The sequence below is a fragment of the Spermophilus citellus genome (genome assembly GCF_964194105.1).
Source record: "Spermophilus citellus genome assembly, chromosome: 3".
Lineage (NCBI taxonomy): Eukaryota > Metazoa > Chordata > Mammalia > Rodentia > Sciuridae > Spermophilus > Spermophilus citellus.
Genome location: NC_138184.1, coordinates 26862911 through 26880097, shown reverse-complemented (window position 1 = coordinate 26880097; position 17187 = coordinate 26862911). Strand labels below are relative to the sequence as shown.

The following is a 17187-nucleotide window of genomic DNA, read 5'->3' as shown; positions in this document are numbered from 1 at the left end:
GAGTTGCTATGGAGATTCCACTCGGTGCCATGTGGGTGCTGATAAGAGTCTAGGGTCTTGTGTGATAGTTAAGAGTTTACCCTTCCTGCTACAAGAGAAGCCAGAGGGACAATTTAACAAAAAGAAATTTATGCCTTGCTTTTAGGCAAAAAGAGAAGGGAAGGAGTTTTTCTGCCTTTGCTATTCCGTAATTTACCTTCAACTCAAAATAATGCTGTGGCAAAGTGGCCTATTTGGGGTGGCATGTTTTGAACCCCTTTACTACCCAAAGCCACACCTGTGTCACCTGGGAGTTCTGTGGAAATGCAGAATTTCAGGCCCCACCCCAGACATGACAGAATCAGATTCTGGGTTTTAACCAGACCCCACTCCCACCGCCCAGCAGCATGGTATGATGCACAGGAGTTCAAGCTGCAGTGCTATAGAATAGCTCTTGCTTTGCCAAAATGGTTAGCAGAATCAAAAGATGCAGTCCCCAACAGGAGGGATCATAAAGCCCTTGGACTAGTGCATATTGACTTGGGTAGCCTTTTAAGTGTGGCAGCAAGACCCAATGAAATCCAAACAAGGACCCAAGGTTGGCTTCAGCCCATGGTGGGTGTGCTGCAAACAGGCAGAAAAGAGGGTAGTTGGAAGACAAGGAGAGGTTTGTGCATAGGAAACTTCAGATCCCTGGGAGGATATAACAGGCACAGCAGGCAATGACAGCATGGCATCTGCCCCTGCACTAGTGGATCCCAGAACAGCTGGTGTAAGCACCTCTGGAGCACAGAGAGAAGGATGGATGTGGAAAGAGCTGTTTCCAAAGCCTCTGTGAGGCTCTGGGGCTTGGCAGCCTCAGGAGAATCAGCAGAAGGTCATGAGCCACCTGGGAAGACAGTGACAGCAGGAAGGCAGCCCTGAGGGACAGGGGAAGTAACAGGAGTGACAGGACAACTAGAGGAAGAACAGGAGATGCAAGCCATGCTGCACCTGAGCACAGGTGATATCCTACTCTGGGGACTCTGAGGACACTGGCAGAGGACCTGTGTGAGCAGAAGAGTCCAGTGAGATTTGCCACGCTGGGCATTAATATTAACATGGCCTCATGTGCTCCCAGGACTGGGGACACCTCAGACACGCCAGCCACCCTAATGATAACCTCATCTCCACTTTCCCTCCAGCTGGCCAGTTTCCTGCGGATGGACTCTTCTTCTGCTTCCCATCCTTTCTTCACAGCCTGTGGGCTCTCCTTTCCTATCAGAGGCCTCTTCACCAGCAGCCTCTTCATGCCAATGTCTGGGAGCCTCTCCAACGCTCCTGCCCTATCCCTCACACTGTCCTTCTCAGGGACACCGGATGCTGGTTTGCTTAGACCAGAGCTCTCCCCAGGGACAGCTGATCTTTCCTTTTCACCCCTGGGTTTAATGTTTCCTCCCAGCACTCCAGCATCCCCAGGGCTGTACCACCCACTCAGTGAAATTCCGGGAGGGCAGGGATCCCTGGCAGGCTGCTGATTCCTGTGACCTGGATATTTAATCTCCGTTGTCTGTTGCGGTGAGATTCACAGGTCACCTTGGGTTTGGGCCGCGTTTTGTTTTTCCAGGTGTTGTTCAGGGAAGCTCTTTGAGTGTGTTCAAGTGAAAGAGCGCCATAAAGTACACCCCACCTCGGGACCACTTTCCCTGCAGCTGCCCAGATGTTTCTAAGGTTTCCGAGTTTCCTTGTTCTGCCTGGTAATGGACCTCAAGGGCCTCCAGCAGCCCACTCATCTCCACTGGTCTGTGTCAACAGCACTTTCAAACTCCAGGGGCCCAACAGAGCTCTGCCGCATTCCCTACATGCAAATGAGGCTGCAGGAATCATTAGAAAAGCAAGCTCCCTCAACTTCTTCTCAAGAGAGATGAAGCAAGGAGTCTGTCTCATTTCCACATCTTCACGCTTCGGTTTGGAGGGATTTTAAATGGACGTCAGGACACCTGGAATACCTGAACCGTCTGTCAGAGCCCATACCTGAACACTGTCCCCTACTGTGACCAGAGGTGTATCTGAGGAGCAGGTGGAGACTTCCCTACCCATTGCTGCTCAGGACAGAGGAGGCAAACCGCTTACAGATTCTTTTAAAAAATTATTCTTTTTTAGGGGGTGGGGGGTACTGGGGATTAAACTTGGACACTTGAGCAATGAGCCACAATCCCAGCTTTATCTTTTATTTTATTTAGAGACAGGGTCTCAGTGAGTTGCTTAGCACCTTGCTTTTTGCTGAGGCTGGCTTTGAACTTGTGATCTTCCTGCCTCAGCCTCCCAAGCCACTGGGATTACAGGTATGTGCCACTGCGCCCAGCTAAAAAGTTATTCCTAGAGAATTTTGATTCCTTGATGAGACAGCCTTCATGGACAACATATAATTAGATAACAAGCAAGCCAAATAATTCTAAGAAGAAACGTTTCCAAAAAACATACAGCTTTCATTCAAACACTGGGGTGGTTTACATAAAATAACAATAAGGAAATATCATGAATAATTTCATGCCAATAAGTAAGAAAACTGAAACGAATTCCATGAAAGACCCATATTATCAAAGTGCACTCAAGAAAAAGTAAATAACTTAAATAGTTCCACTGTGCTGTCAATTTAGGTTCCCCCCACAGAGGAGAACTTGCCATAAATATTCAGAAAATGATTGCTTACATGATCAAATCCACTTGCTGGTAAAAAGTCTCACAAGCAGCTTATGTTGAAATACAAATCCTTTGTAAACAAAAGTAGTATCATGAATCCAATCTTGCTTGGCAAGAATCCAAATCCACGTGAGTTGGATGCAAAGACTGTGTGGGTGCAAATCTTTGCACTCTGGAACTGAAAACACATCTCCCATCACTCCCAACTAACAGAGAACAACTATAGACCAGAGAAAGAAAGCAATTATCCAAAGGTCACACAGCTACTTAGTAAGAACTAAAACGATCTTCCACAGATCCTGAATCTTTTTGAACGATGCCTCTGACAAGTTCAGAGTGTCCCTTGTAACCCTGGAATAAAGCAAAACTCATGGCATCCTCCCAAGGAAATGGAGTGGGGCTCACACTCATCCTCAGCCATCAACACCTAAGCAAAGCAGCTTCGTTTAGCTCTGCCCTAGTTGTTAAGCCAGCCAGCATCCCAATTAGGCAAAATACAGTCACACAATATTCCTATAGCTGGCAAGAAACAGGTGGGTTTTTCCCTGATATCCCTGCAGACAGGATGATCTAAAAAGGCAAGTCCCCCAAGTCTATTAAGATTCCAAACAAAGGAGAATGATGTTGGCATAAAGTAGATTAAGATGCAAACTTTTCTCAGCTGGGACTTCAGCCTGGGCTTGGTGTTCTTCTAGTTTAGAATAAGAAAGGCATGGTGCCAACACCCTGATGGCAGCAGGCATCCATCAGGCATCTCGAGGTGCCAGCAGCAGTCCCAACACCCTCCTGAGGGGCAAGGGGCCCTCGCCCACATCACTGCTGGAAGAGCACTCTGCCGTCCTCGGGGCCGGGGAAGCCTGCCCGGCCACTGCCAGCCCAGCCTCCAGATGGCTGTAAATACCACCAAGGTGACAGGCATCCTGTCTCCTACACAGGGTGAGCACTCTCCACCCTGGTGAAATCCGATTGACAACAGTGTCACCTGGGCTAGCCTGCTCCTCTTCTGAGAAGCCAGCCCCAGTGGGGAGAAACCAACAGGTTCCTTCAAACAGCCCAACTCTGCATCCACACCTTTAGAGAGCATCATGGCCAAGTGCTTTAACAGAGACTCTCAGAGCCTCAGTAGGAGGAAACCTTGGCAGCTTCTGGCTTCTCCAGGGGGCTGTGGTTGAGCTTCTTCAGGAGCCCTTACAATGCCATCAATTGGCTTTGGGCAAAAATCTATAATTTGCAAGAATCGACTCTACTAAACGGGTCTTGCTTGGCAAGAATCCAAACACAAAGACCTAGTGCCAGGCATGTGGCAGGCTGGCAATGAACAGGTGTCACACGGAAGAACCCAATGAACGCATAGCAGGGTGGATGCAAACAGCTTACCAGTGCACCAGAATGGGCTGGCTGAGCCAAGCAGCCCTGGAGCCAGGGTTTCTCATCTCTCTCTGACCCCAAATTTATCTAAAGCTACTGAGATATTAACTCTTTGCAGGCCAGCAGACTGTCAGGGATGCTGAAGGTGCCCACCCACATCCAAGCAGGTGCCCCCAGTGGAGACCCCACATCCTTGCTGGGCTCTACCCTCTGACCACCTTGCCCTCAAGCTCTCTTCTTCTGAGAGGTCTTCCCCAAATGTCACCTGCAAAATCATCCACATCTTAGGTTCTGATTCTAGACCCACTCCATGACCCCAAATTATGAAAATCCTTTAAATTTTAAAACAAGAATAAGCATTGGCTATTTTGTGGCATTTTTAGAATTCCAGAATAGAAGGTATTCCTTCTCTTCCACTTCATTTTTAAAAAAAAGTAGAATTAACGCAGAGGTACCTGGAGTACCTTCAAACTATTTCCCTCACACACATCCTTACTGCTTTCCTTCAGATTGGCCAGGGATCTCAAATCACTCCCTGCAGACTCTCCAATCACCCCTCCTGCTTTCCTCCAGAGTGCCTACCACTACTGATGTCACAGCATTTGCATGATGTTTAACCTCTGTCTCCCCAGTCCCCCAGTTCAGTACTAATACCATTAATTAAAATGACTATGCCTACCACAGTGGCATGTAGTAGGCGCTCATTAAAAACATGTGGAGAAGTGCCTAGCTAGTTCATGGTAATTATCAGTGATTTCCCCAGTATCTAATTTTGTAGCTTTTACACTAAAAACTGATACTGTCAAGGGTAGGAAAAGAATCATAAGAACATTTAAGGAAAAATAATTTCTTATGCTATAAAAGGATATGACAATTACTGGCTGCACTTTTAGCAGATCCTAGCTAATTGTAGGTTAAAAAAGCACAGTGACAAACTCCAGACATAGACAGCCAGCTAGCCAGGAGCTTCTCAGAGTTTCTAAGTTACTCAAAGCAGCATGGAAAATAGAAAACTTTATTTATTTCCCTGAAACAAGCAGATATTTGAAGCTCAGCTCCCTCCTCTCAATCAAAAAAAAAAAAAAAAAAAAACAACTCTGTCATGTATGTTTTTCTTTGGTTCCTAACATGCTTACTTAAAAAAACACATATATTGTTAGTGGCCCTGTAAACATGCTGGGGGCAAGATAAAGAGATACCAGTTTTAGCTGGGCATGGTGGCACATGCCTGTAATCCCAGTGATTTAAGAAGCTGAGGCATGAGAATCATAAGTTCAAGGCAAGTCTCAGCGAGTCAGCAAAGCTCTAAGCAACTTCCTGGGACCCTGTCTCAAAAAAAAAAAAAAAAAAAAAAAAAGTGAGCTGGGCATGGTGGTGCACACCTGTAATCCCAGCAGCTCGGGAGGCTGAGGCAGGAAGGACAGAGAGCTCAAAGTCAGCCTCAGCAATGGCAAGCTACTTGGTGAGACTCTGTCTCTAAATAAAATACAAAAAAAAAAAAAAGTGCTGGGGATGTGGCTCAGTGGTTAAGCACCCCTGGTTCAATTCTCCTTCCCTCAACACTAACACTCCATTTTTCTCTCTAAGAACACAGCTTCATCTAGGCACCTACCTTGGACCCTGATGAAGAAAGTGCAGGTAACTAAACATAAAGAGAACTAGGCAGCCACTACCATCTTTATAATGTTGACAAGTATTTGGGAGGGAAAAGTAAATAACTAAGAAATGTTCCTAGACCCTGGGAACCCTAGGGTCTGTCAACTGGTTCTCATATTCTTTGTTCCCCTTTGTTGCTTATGGTGAATGTTTTCCTTTCACACTACAGAACATCTTTGGAAAATACCAACTTTGAAACCTGTAGAGCGTGGTTGGTTATACTGTCCTTGTAGAAAATGATCAATTCATTGGAACTCTAAGTTAATACAATGACATGAAAGAAAAAGCTTGAAAAGCCTTCATTTCCCAAGCTGACATAAGTGGTGGCACCCCAAAGCGTGATATGCTTACACCACGGAACCCAGGAACTTCCCCATAAATACAATTACTGGGAAGTTCTGCAACACTTGCACACCAATTGACCCCAAATTCCAAAGAGAGAAAGGAGCTCCAATCTAGCACACTTGACTTCTTATTCTTTTTAAATGAGTAAGTCCAATGATTTGGGTTTTACATGGCACACAGGTAAGACCCTGATCTGGGATGTGGTGTCCTTTCATTTACTTTTATGTTAACCAATCGGACCTGCCAGGCTCCCCTGTCAACATCAATGAGAAGGCGCTGCCTCTGACATCGTCTCTTATTATCCAGACTCCAAAGATAAAGATGTTATTACTGACAAGTGCCAACTGTCTAAGGAGAAGACTTTGATGTTCAGGCTAGTGAAGTCTCTGACCTGAGACACTTACAGGCAGGTTTTAAATGTGTGGGAGATTATGAACACAAGCTGTTTGCTTTCACGGTTCCTGTAATCCTGTATTTGGTCAGTGGGGACAAGATCCAGTGATTCCTACCAAATGCCCGACTCCTTTGTGTGCCTTTTCTTTGTATTCCTCCCTCCCTCCATGAATTTATTTCAATTCTAGGACATACCTTTTATATATTCTAAGCTATCTGGAAAGGCAATTAGAGCTCATAGAATATCATGACATCGTTTCAAGTGTTTTTACTTCAAAATGGAGTTGGAAAGTGGTCAGTTACAAGGCAAAAATTTTTAATTATATACATTTATATTACTTAAATATTAATTTTCTATAGATTTTGGAAGGCTTACACACACACACACACACACACACACAAGATTTTCTATGTAACTGCAATAAGTTGAAAAGTCACAGGAAAAACTAAAAAAAAAAATTACAAGGTCAACCTATAGAAAATTCCTAGGAATAACTTTTACAAGAAATATGCAATGATCAACATAAGGAAGACTACTAAACTGTGAGAGAAACTAGAAAAGCCATGGAAATGACTGTCCATTCCAGAATGTGAAGTCCTGACATGTTAAAACCACTTGTTTAACAATATACAGTTCCTCCCTATTGTAATTTGTGGGTTCCAAGCAATTTCAGTACTAATGCAATTTTTGAAGGAGAACAAGGAGATGAGTAATGAGTAATGAAGGTCGTAAAATGTATTAAAGAACTACAATTACAGTGTCTCAGTCCATGCACAAGAACTCAAGGAAAAAGAAAAACTGTAGCCCCAAAATAGATACAACATCACATAACAATTTAATGTATAATAAAAGATGATCACAAACCAAGAAGGAAGGTCAGAATAATTTTTATTCAATATTGAAACAATTAGTTAATAAATTGGAAATGAAATGAATGTGGACTTTCATCTCACTAATAATACCAAAATAACTGCTGGATGAACTAAGAGCATAAATTTTACTTTTATAATATTTATCAAACAACAGGAAAAGGAAGGAATTTGGAAATGGGTAGCATTAACAGAGATCACAGGTAGAAGCTCCCAGAGCTCTTACGGATCAGTCCAGGATGTAGGCTGAGCTGACATAAGTGGTGGCACCCCAAAAGGGCAGTATTGAGGCTACGTGTCAGGTAGGTTGGTACCTCAACTGAAAAAATGCCAAAAAGCTCAAGGGCCAAGTTTCTTGCTTATGAATTCAGTGTGCACTGAGCAGCCCTCCCATGTCAGATTCTCCCTATGAAACATGCAGCCTCAATCCCCCCATCCAAAATACGCGGCTCCTGGCTTGCCACAGCCACTGACCAGCCAGGGAGGGTGCTCTGGATCTTACCTGCCTTGCGTGAGAAATGACACGCAGCACTTCCACCCACCATCTGCTGGCTGGAGATGGTCACACGACCTCAACCAACCCAGAAGCACTTTAGGTTGGATTCTCCCCAAAGCTGAGCCCGAGACAAAGATTTGAGTCCACCTGGGGGATTGAACCCCAGAAGCACTGAAGGAGCACAACAGTGATGTGAGCCAACAGCCCACTGCTGTTGGGCAACCCGGGCTCAGTTCTGCTGGGAATCTCCAGGGAAACTGGGTAGCACATGCCTCAGTGTGCCTGGAAGTCCCACCAGAGGAGCAAGGAAACTGATATTTATCTACTCGTCCCTTCTAGTAGCACTGGAGGATGGCTCCAAGGTGTATTAACTGCCCAGTACTTCCTGCCTGCACCAAAAATGGGCCAATCCCAACTCTGCAACCAGAGAAGGCCCTCAATGGGGTTGTAGTAGCTTGCAGTGGGAAACATCAGAACAGGAAAGGTGAGAGTGGTCAGGAACCATGGACAGGGACTGACAGCATCTGCTAAAGAAGGTGAGCAATGGGTATCTGGCAAGATCAACGGTCTTTGCCATTGATGTAGAGACGCAAACTCCAGACAACTCTGGCTGCAGCCATCTGAAACCAAACAACATCTGAAAGAAACTGTACAACTAGCCTCACTGAACCCATCCCTGGAAGAGAAGCTCCTAAAATCACAGCTGTTACTGCTAGGAGATCTGTTCCTCCAACCAAACCTGAGGTCCAAACACGCCTCTTGTAGGGTGCCCTGCAGTAGCTTCAAGGTGTGGAAACTGCTGTTAAGCAAAAATGCTCCCCTAGTTGGGGATAAGAAGACATAGTGCTATCCTCAAGAAGCATGTGGTCTCCTTCAGGGGTGACAGATATTCACTTGATCACAAAACTTTAATCACAAGTTATTCAAAGAGATTTGAGAAGAATAGGCCATATGGTGTCCCCAGAGGCCTCAGTGGCTTATGAAGATGACCCCTGTGCCAAGACCAAGAGAACGTAGAAGTTCATCACAAGTGGGAACAGGAGAGTAAAAGCCACTCGGGCAGCTTGTGCCTTGTCACTTCCATCAGTAAGTGCATTAGGTTAATCATTTACAGAGAGGAAACACTGTTAGATTTTTAACTATTTAATACTGAAAATGTAATGAACACAAGATTTCACTCTAGAAAATTACATGAATTTATCTTGTTTGCAAATTGTGTGTGTGTGTGTGCGTGTGTGTGTGTGTGTGTGTGTGTGTGTGTGTGGCTTCGTGTTCTCTGCCTTCCACTTCCCCAAAATGTGAAGTTTCCATTGTCCTTGTTATGTAATTCTCTAGAGATTACTGAACCTGTGCCGTGTCACTCCTTGGAGAATTTTAAGCATCTCTGTCTAAAAGAACAGGCTGGAAAGTGAGCTCTTGAAAACTGAGGGCAGATAACTCATCTCACTTTATAAGCATGGTCACTTACATATCACAAGCATCTGCAATTCTTATAATTATTTTTTTTCACTTTCCTGGAACAAGTAAAAGACCAAAAAAAAAAAAAAAAAAACCAGTGCTTAATTGGGCAAAATGTGTCCAGAACCTACTCCAGCAGATCAGAAGAAACAGGCACCAGAGAGAAGCTAAGAAAGCTGCTCAAATCATCCTAATGATCACTAATTCAATGTTCCTTAGAGGAACTATAGACACCACACGGTGCGACAGTTTCTCCAAAACTAGTTCAGGAAAGCTCATGTCAGTTAAAGACAGGATGATGGAAATGGCCTAAGAGGATTGTGGTCTTGCTCTGTTTTGTCCTTGCTGGGCACACCTGTAGTCTTCATCCTAATTACTGGTGTATCACCCTAGACCCTCATGACAAAGAGTCACCCTGACTCCTCTTCCCTTTCATCATCTTCCATATGCAGCCTACCTCCAAGACCCATGGGTTCCTCAGGGTCTGTTGGGATAACCAGCCAGTGCATAGAAAGATTTGTTCCTGGTGGTGACATAAGAAGGACTTAAAGAAGTGATAACATGGTCAAAGGGAAGGAAAACTGGCTACTTCCCTTGTCTCCAATCTTTAGGTAGGTCTTGTGATTTGGATATGTGGTATCCCCCAAAAGCTCATGTTTGAGACAACACAAGAACATTCAGAGGTGAAATGATTAGATCACGAGAGTTGTAACCTAATCATTGGATTAATCCACTGATGTGGATTAACTGGATGGTAACTGCAGACAGGTAGGGTGTGGCTGGAGGAAGGAGGTCACTGGAGGTGTGCTTTTGGAGTACAAATTTTGTTCCTAGTGAACAAAGCTTGCTCTCCTGTGCGTCTCTCTCTCTCTCTCTCTCTCTCTCTCTCTCTCTCTCTCTCTCTCTCTCTCTCTCTTTCCTGGTTGCCGTCTCCTGAGCCACTTTCCTGCAGAACATTGGGCCCTTCTACCATCATGTTCTGCCTCATCTTAGATCCAGAGCTACAGAGTCGGCTGTCTATAGACTGACACTTCTGAAACCATAAACCAAAATAACCTTTTCCTCCTCTACGTTGTTCTTGTCAGGTCTTTTGGTCTTAGTGACACAAAACTGACTGAAACAGTGGGGAATCAAAGCAGAGCGACATTGACTGTAAAGTAAAGGAATGCACTCATAAAACATCTGAAGAAATCCATCTGCACAGTGGGCATACAACCTATGCTCTATATTCCCGCTGCTTGAAGAAGCCACCTGGCCCTCCACGTTGTCTTGGCCTGCAGCCCCTGAGGAACACATGAGTAATCAAATGCCCAAACCTTCTCCCTCTCTGTTGAGTCCTTCAAATTCTTTCTTTGGGATCAGTAAACAGAACGCTGGATCTTTTGCAGCTCTGGAATTGATCAAGACAGGCCTCTCAAATCTAGTGCCCCTACTTACCCATTCCTCAAACTACCGCCTTGGTACCCACCCTCATCACATCTTACCTCTACCTGACATCTCCACAGCTTGCTGTCTCTGGCTTTCCTACCTGCTCCTCACCTACCCCTGCACACCCTGGCCTACGTGATAACTCCAACCCACTAAGCTGATCTCTTTCTCTCCCCTTTGAGAAGCACTCCAATGGTTCTCTATTTTCCACCTGTTCCTCAAATTCTGGAGGATCCTCAGACATTCAAGAAGGTCCAAAAGTTCTCGAAATTTTATTTTTTGTTTAACTTTGTGTTTTTACCTTCATGACATTTTTTTTGGTTTCTTTATTTTTATTTATGACAATTTTTTAATTAACCTGGACCATCTAAATGATCTCATTTTATAATCAAATTTTGCATTATCAAATATTTTTAAATTATCAATGTAGTCGGCACTATAAAATGCAACTTTAATTATCACAGGCTAAAGAGAAAAATCACAAATCAGATTTAATATACAGAGAAGAAACTGATGAAAGAACTGATCCATCATACAAGCTATGTAGCATAGCACACAGCACACAAAACTCATAAGAACCTGAGTGACAGTTTTGGCAAAAATGAAATTTTATCACATTAAATTCAGCACATTGATCAGAACAAATGCAGTTTATGCCTGTGTTGTTATTTTATTTATATATGTGTTTTGGTTTTATGATCATAGGAGAGCTCTAATCATCACAAGTTTAGAAGTATTTAATGCTACTATATATTTGAATTACCTTATAAAAAAATAATTTAAGCTAATACTAGGCATCTACAAGTTTCTTCTTTCTTTCTCTCTTTCTTTCTTTCTTTCTTTCTTCCTTCCTTCCTTTCTTTCTTTCTTTCTTTCTTCCTTTCTTTCTTTCTTTCTTTCTTTCTAGAAATCCAAAGATTACTCCCATTTGAGAAACTGGGTTCAGGCAAATGTAGAAAGGAATGATGTTCTCTGAACTTTCCATCCATCTCCTCTCCACCCATCACCAATTCCAAGGCCCCTCACAATTTTACTTCTGGCCAATGGAGTGTGGATATAAACAATTCATTCATTCCAGAGGAGGCAGATGGAAGACAGCAACTGTCCCACTCTTTTCTGGCACTGGTGACTACACAGGCCATATATTCCAGGTTGCGAAATGTCAAACTGGGGCCTTCTACTCACCTGTGAGAGACACATACTGTGAGTGAGAAGTAATCTTTCCTGGGTTAAGCTACTAAGATGATGAAGTCAATTTGTTACTGCAGCAGAGCTTAGCCTATCCTGACCAATCCAGCTTCAGGAACTAAGCCCTGTCCCCCCAAGCCCTTCCCACAACACCTCATATCCCAGGACTCTTAGTTCAATGACATGAACACATCAAGCTGTTCCACAGCACCCTACTTTGCACATGCTGTTTCTTAACCATAGAATGAAATTCCCCAAATACTTCTGCCCTCCTTCTCTATTCCAGTCATAGTAATTCATCTTTTAAAACCCAGTCCAGATATAATTACTACCAGGAAAATTTTCTCCCTTTTCCATCACTTTTAACCAGCCTCTCCATCATCCATGAATTCTACAGAATGCTTATCTCATCATGTCATAATTACACCTTTCAATGCCTGACACCACTCCACCCCACCACAATGTGATAGGCCTAGTGGTTTATACACCTCTACCTCCTCAGGCTCAGCATGCAAAAGTGGGCACCATTTGGCCAGAAAGAACTTTGTACCAGGACACAGAAAAAATGTGAATTCTTCCTGGTCCTTCAGGCATCTGAAGGAAGTTGAATTAGATCCGTTACCTGCCAGGGACAACATCTTACTCAAGGACAGAAATTCTCAGCTGTCTCCAACCCAGCTCTAGGAAAGACCTGCCCAGGAGGCCTGAACCTTCTATCTCTCCTCAGACACAGGGTTGTTCAAGGGATTCAGATTACCTGGGAAGGAAAGACTGGCCTAAGGCCCTGTGCTCAAAAATGTGGTCCCCAAATGAGCTACAACTACAAGATTTAGGAGCCACTGAGAAAAGCAGGATCTCAGGCTCCCAGGCCTTCTAAATCAGAATTGCATTTTAACAGGATCCCCAGATGATTCAAAGGCCCCTAAGTATTTGAAGAGTACAGGCCCAAGGTAGCTGAATGGAATCTCTACAGCCTAAAAGTTCACTTTAATTATAACACTTTACCTCCTTTGTAATATCAGGCAAGTGCTTCTTATTGCAAAATCTTAAACATGCCCACTTTACCAATAAGAAAACTTAGTGGTTGGATTACATGGCTTTCCAATGTCAGACCCAGGATCTGAGGGCCATTTCTGATGGAGTCAAGAGTCCTAAATGGATAACCACACATTATAAAGCATCGTGATGTTTGCAAATTTCTGTGACACTTAGACTTCCTGACCAGTCCAGGCAACTCTAGAGACATTCACGGGCCCCTCACACAGGCAGGCACTGACCTGGTGTTTATCTCAATTCTCTCACTTACTACCCACATCTTAATGCCTCTACATATACCACTGTCCCCAAGAGACTGCCAGTTGTGCCCAGGTAAGGATTTTATAAGCTTGCTCAATAACTGTTTGATGAGTCTATGAAAATATTTCCTCTTTGAACATCAAACAACACACAGCTGTACAACTGTTATTAAATAAAGAAAGGTAAAGACACGGAGGTTCCCAGACAAGTTCAAGGACTTGCCCCAAGTCACTCACAGGCCTCAGATCTCTGGGAATGGAACCCAACACCCCTCCCTGACTACTAGTACAAATGTCTTCTTCCTATTTTTCCACTTTCCCTAGATTTCCCTTTTCTGACATATATATATATACACACACACACACACACACACACCAGGCAGTTAACAAAAGCATCCTTTTCAAAGAACTCCCCCACATATGCATCTTTAAAGGGGGCTCTGCTCTACCACCAGATGGGCCAAATTTAGACATTAACAGGCAACCACCACAGAAAAAGGTGGGGAAACTCAGGATTATCAGAGACAATGGGCCCCTGGACCCAAAGAAAAGAAACTCCATCAAGCAAAAACCTCCCAACTAAAGCTGCCCACCTCAGCTACAGTGACCCCACCGTCAAGACAGGGTGTCCCTGGGAGCCCTGGAAGCCAGGCTGGTAGAGATCTGCCCACCCTCCCTGACAAGACACCACCACCCCACAGCAGTCTGTGCTACTGTGGCTTCACTGGCTAAGACAGCCCTTTTCCTTCTCTTCATTGGCTTTAGAAAGATGCAAAGGCATTTTCCCAGCTGGTCCAGAGAAAAGCACAACATCTGCCTGAAATATTCAGATATCCAGGAACACATGGAAAGGAAATTTCCCTTGAACTGGGGAAAAGGAGGATAAGAAAAAACTTAGAACTGAGATCTTGGGACTGTTGAACTACTCTCCATTTGGCTTTTGTTTTTCTGAGCATTCAAAGTGCCTCCCAGAATGCTAAGTACTATGTGCACAGCCAGCGGCACGCTGATAAAGGCTCCTGGTACTGAGCCCCTATTTGCCAACTCCGTGCCTGGACACAGGGGTCCATCCACCCAGAGGGGAACACCTTTTGTGAATTCAGGCAAAGGCAACCTACAGACAAGCCCAGGTCACCAGTTACTTGAGTGAGAAGAGTGAGAAGGGTCCATGTTTCTGTTTGGGTTCCTTAGAATCAGATCCTGAGTAAGATTTCCCCTGAAAGTATACTAAGAGGTATTCCTAGGCAAAAAGGGTAGGGGAATGAAGAAGTGAGTTGAGAAAGAAAGTACTCCAGGCAAAGACTCAAAGATTCGTGGAAGTCAATTTGATGTGACTCCACAGAAAATCTCTGAAAACAGGAGCTATCATGCCTCAAAGTGTCCCAGGGAAGGACCTTGAAGCTGAACTATGAATACTCATCACCTATCCGTCATTGGTTAGGGATTGCCCCCAGAGGAGTTATAAATTTCCAGGCACTCTCTGATCTCAGTTCCCACAAACAAAGCAGGTTCCTGCAGCCCAGATCATCCTCCAACAAAGAAATGGAGAGTCCTGAAAATCGAGAGTAAAAGTACTCAGGGCATCCAAGTGCACAAAGATTGCAAAGCTCTCCATGAAAGGACATGGATTACCAGGTGTGGTGGGCACATGCCTGTAATCCCAGCTACTTAAGAGGTTGAGGCAGTAGGATCACAAGTTGAAGGACACCCCTGGCAAGTTAGCTAGTGAGGGGGTCTCAAAATTTAAAGGAAAGGGAAAAAAAAGGAGGGGGTTGGTAGGGATGTAGCTCAATGGTAGCGTGCTCCTGGGTTCAAGCCCTGGTACAAGGGGGAGGGGAAATAAGCCTCAAAGAACTTTCAAATATCAAGGAAAAAGTTACAGTGCTTTTTTTCAGAAATGGCTTTCTGCTTTTCTCTATTTTTTTCTCCTGGGAAGCGTTTCCTGGCACCACTCAAAGCTATCCAAATATTTAAACTGAAATGCTTTTCTCAAGTTGGGCTATCAGCCAAACCCAATATTCTTTTCTGTCTCCCTGGGGCCCCTGTTTTTTGCTACCTTGCCTAAGGGTAAGCCCTAATGTTTGTCTGCTATTCTAGATGCCTCATTCAGTGTGATCACTAGCTCAGCATTAACCTAGCAGATCACCTCTGTAAGCAGTAGCATAGACCAATTTCATGGCTCCTGACATAATCCCCAAAGTGCAGGGCCACCTAGTGCCAAGATATTTCATGAGAGCCAGAGATGAAGGTGGGACCCAGCTCCAATTTGACAACTGTCTTCTCAGATATACATCAAGAAAAGGAAAGGAAACGGGATCAACTGGGAGGGGATAAGGTGGAGAGATGACTAACTGTCAGGAATGAATAATAACCTAGTTCCCTCCACAACTTCTCCTCACAACCCCCCCCCCAACACCCAAGCAGGCGGATACTCTGAAAAGGTGTCCCTAAACGCCTCTGCCCAGCACTTACTAGTCTTCTCCCTTCCTCACCACACTTCGCCCCCAGAGCCAGACGTGGAAGAAAGCGTAAATGTGGACCTATATTTGAAATTAATTAAAGAGATATTTCACGAGCCTAGTTTTTTTTTTTCTGTTAATTTCCAAATGCTCTGCCTATAGTCTTTTTCCTAATCGCCTTTCATTTCTGTTGTGTCTCTTTATCTGTTCTACCGAGAGAGTTTTCTTTCCTTTAGATGGGTCAGAGTTTTGGAGACCAGATTCAAGTTCCAGTTCTATCACTATCAAGTGACACAATCTTAGGCAAAGTAGGAGTTCTGGGAGCCCCCGTTTTCCCATCAAAGAAATGAAGCTAATGCCCCCTTCTTTACAGGTGTGTGGAAAGGATGAAATGATGTGAACTTTAGGTAAAGTGCCTGCACATTGAGATGCTCAATAATCGTCACTCCCCTCCCTGGCGCCTTCTCTCTTTCTGCAACCTGGTTACATCCCACAGGATGCCCAGAACGTTTTCCACGAAGGGCCATCTGGCTGCCAGAGGAGTGGAAACCAGCTTCGGACAGCGTTACCCCTCTAGCAAGCGAGTTCCAGGCGGTGTAGACACAGACAAGCGCTTACACACACACATACGCTTTGGGCAACCTTGCGGGGTCTGGCTGTGCTGCCCCATCCCGCACCCAGCTTGGTCCAGAGGTAAGGTGATTTAAGTCCCCATCCCCGCCAAGGCGGCGCCCAGACCCGGCGGCACTTACCAGGGGCAGGCCGCACTGGGCAGCCGGGGGCCGGCCGGGCCGGGGGCGGCGGCGGGCGTGGGGCGGGTGTGGCAGCCGGCATGTCGCGGCAGCGGCGGGCTCCGGGCGAGCCTGGCTCAGAGGTGACCACGCGGGACGAGGCTCGACGGCCGAGCGGACGCGGGAAGGCAGGGAGCAGCGAGGTGCAGCAGCAAGGAGCCGGCGCTGGCGCTCCCTCTCTCGCTCCCGCCGCCCGCCCAGCGTCGCGCCCGGCGACAGCCACCGGGAACGTCTCCGGGGGCGCGGGGCTTAGCAACCGCGCACAGCCGCAGCCGCCCTCCCAGCGCAGGTTGGGCTGTGCGCGCAGCGCCTGGCCCAGGAGGCCGGGCGGAGCCGGGCTTTGAACTTGAGCTCACATCCCGGGTTGAGCCTGTGAGCTCCCAAAGGCGGCCCCTGGGGACCCCTCAGAGGCTCCGCCCCGCCCCGCCCCGCGGAGTGCAGCCCTCCCTCCTTCCGGTCGCAGTTCCAGCTGGACCTGGCAGGACCAGGTTTTGATCATACCCACTACCCTCATTTTCTATGGGCTGAAGTTCAAAAGTCGTCTCGGGACCCCTGCAATTCTTGCCCCTCCCCGCCATGAGGGTGTCAGACTTTCCGCAACATCCCCCCCCCCTTCTTATCTAGCTACCACACACATCGCTAGACTCCAAGACAGCCCAACTGCACCATCCTTCTTGGCACCAATATTCCAAGTGCCTACTCCCTGCTGTCAGAGACAAGTTGCAGAATGTTCCTCCAGCTTCGTGGCTTCTTGGTACCACCTGAGGCTGCTCATTGAC

General features: G+C 45.6%; 1 protein-coding gene across 1 annotated transcript in view; it reads right to left on the bottom strand.

Annotated features, from left to right (window-relative positions):
• Window positions 1-16797, bottom strand: part of DCLK3 (doublecortin like kinase 3) — a 41750-nt gene extending 24953 nt beyond the window's left edge. Inside the window, exon 1 of the mRNA XM_081284040.1 lies at window positions 16370-16797. Coding sequence (XP_081140166.1) covers window positions 16370-16451 — 82 coding nt within the window. The 5' untranslated portion in view covers window positions 16452-16797. The remainder of the gene's footprint in view (window positions 1-16369) is intronic.
• Window positions 16798-17187: the final 390 nt, after the last annotated feature.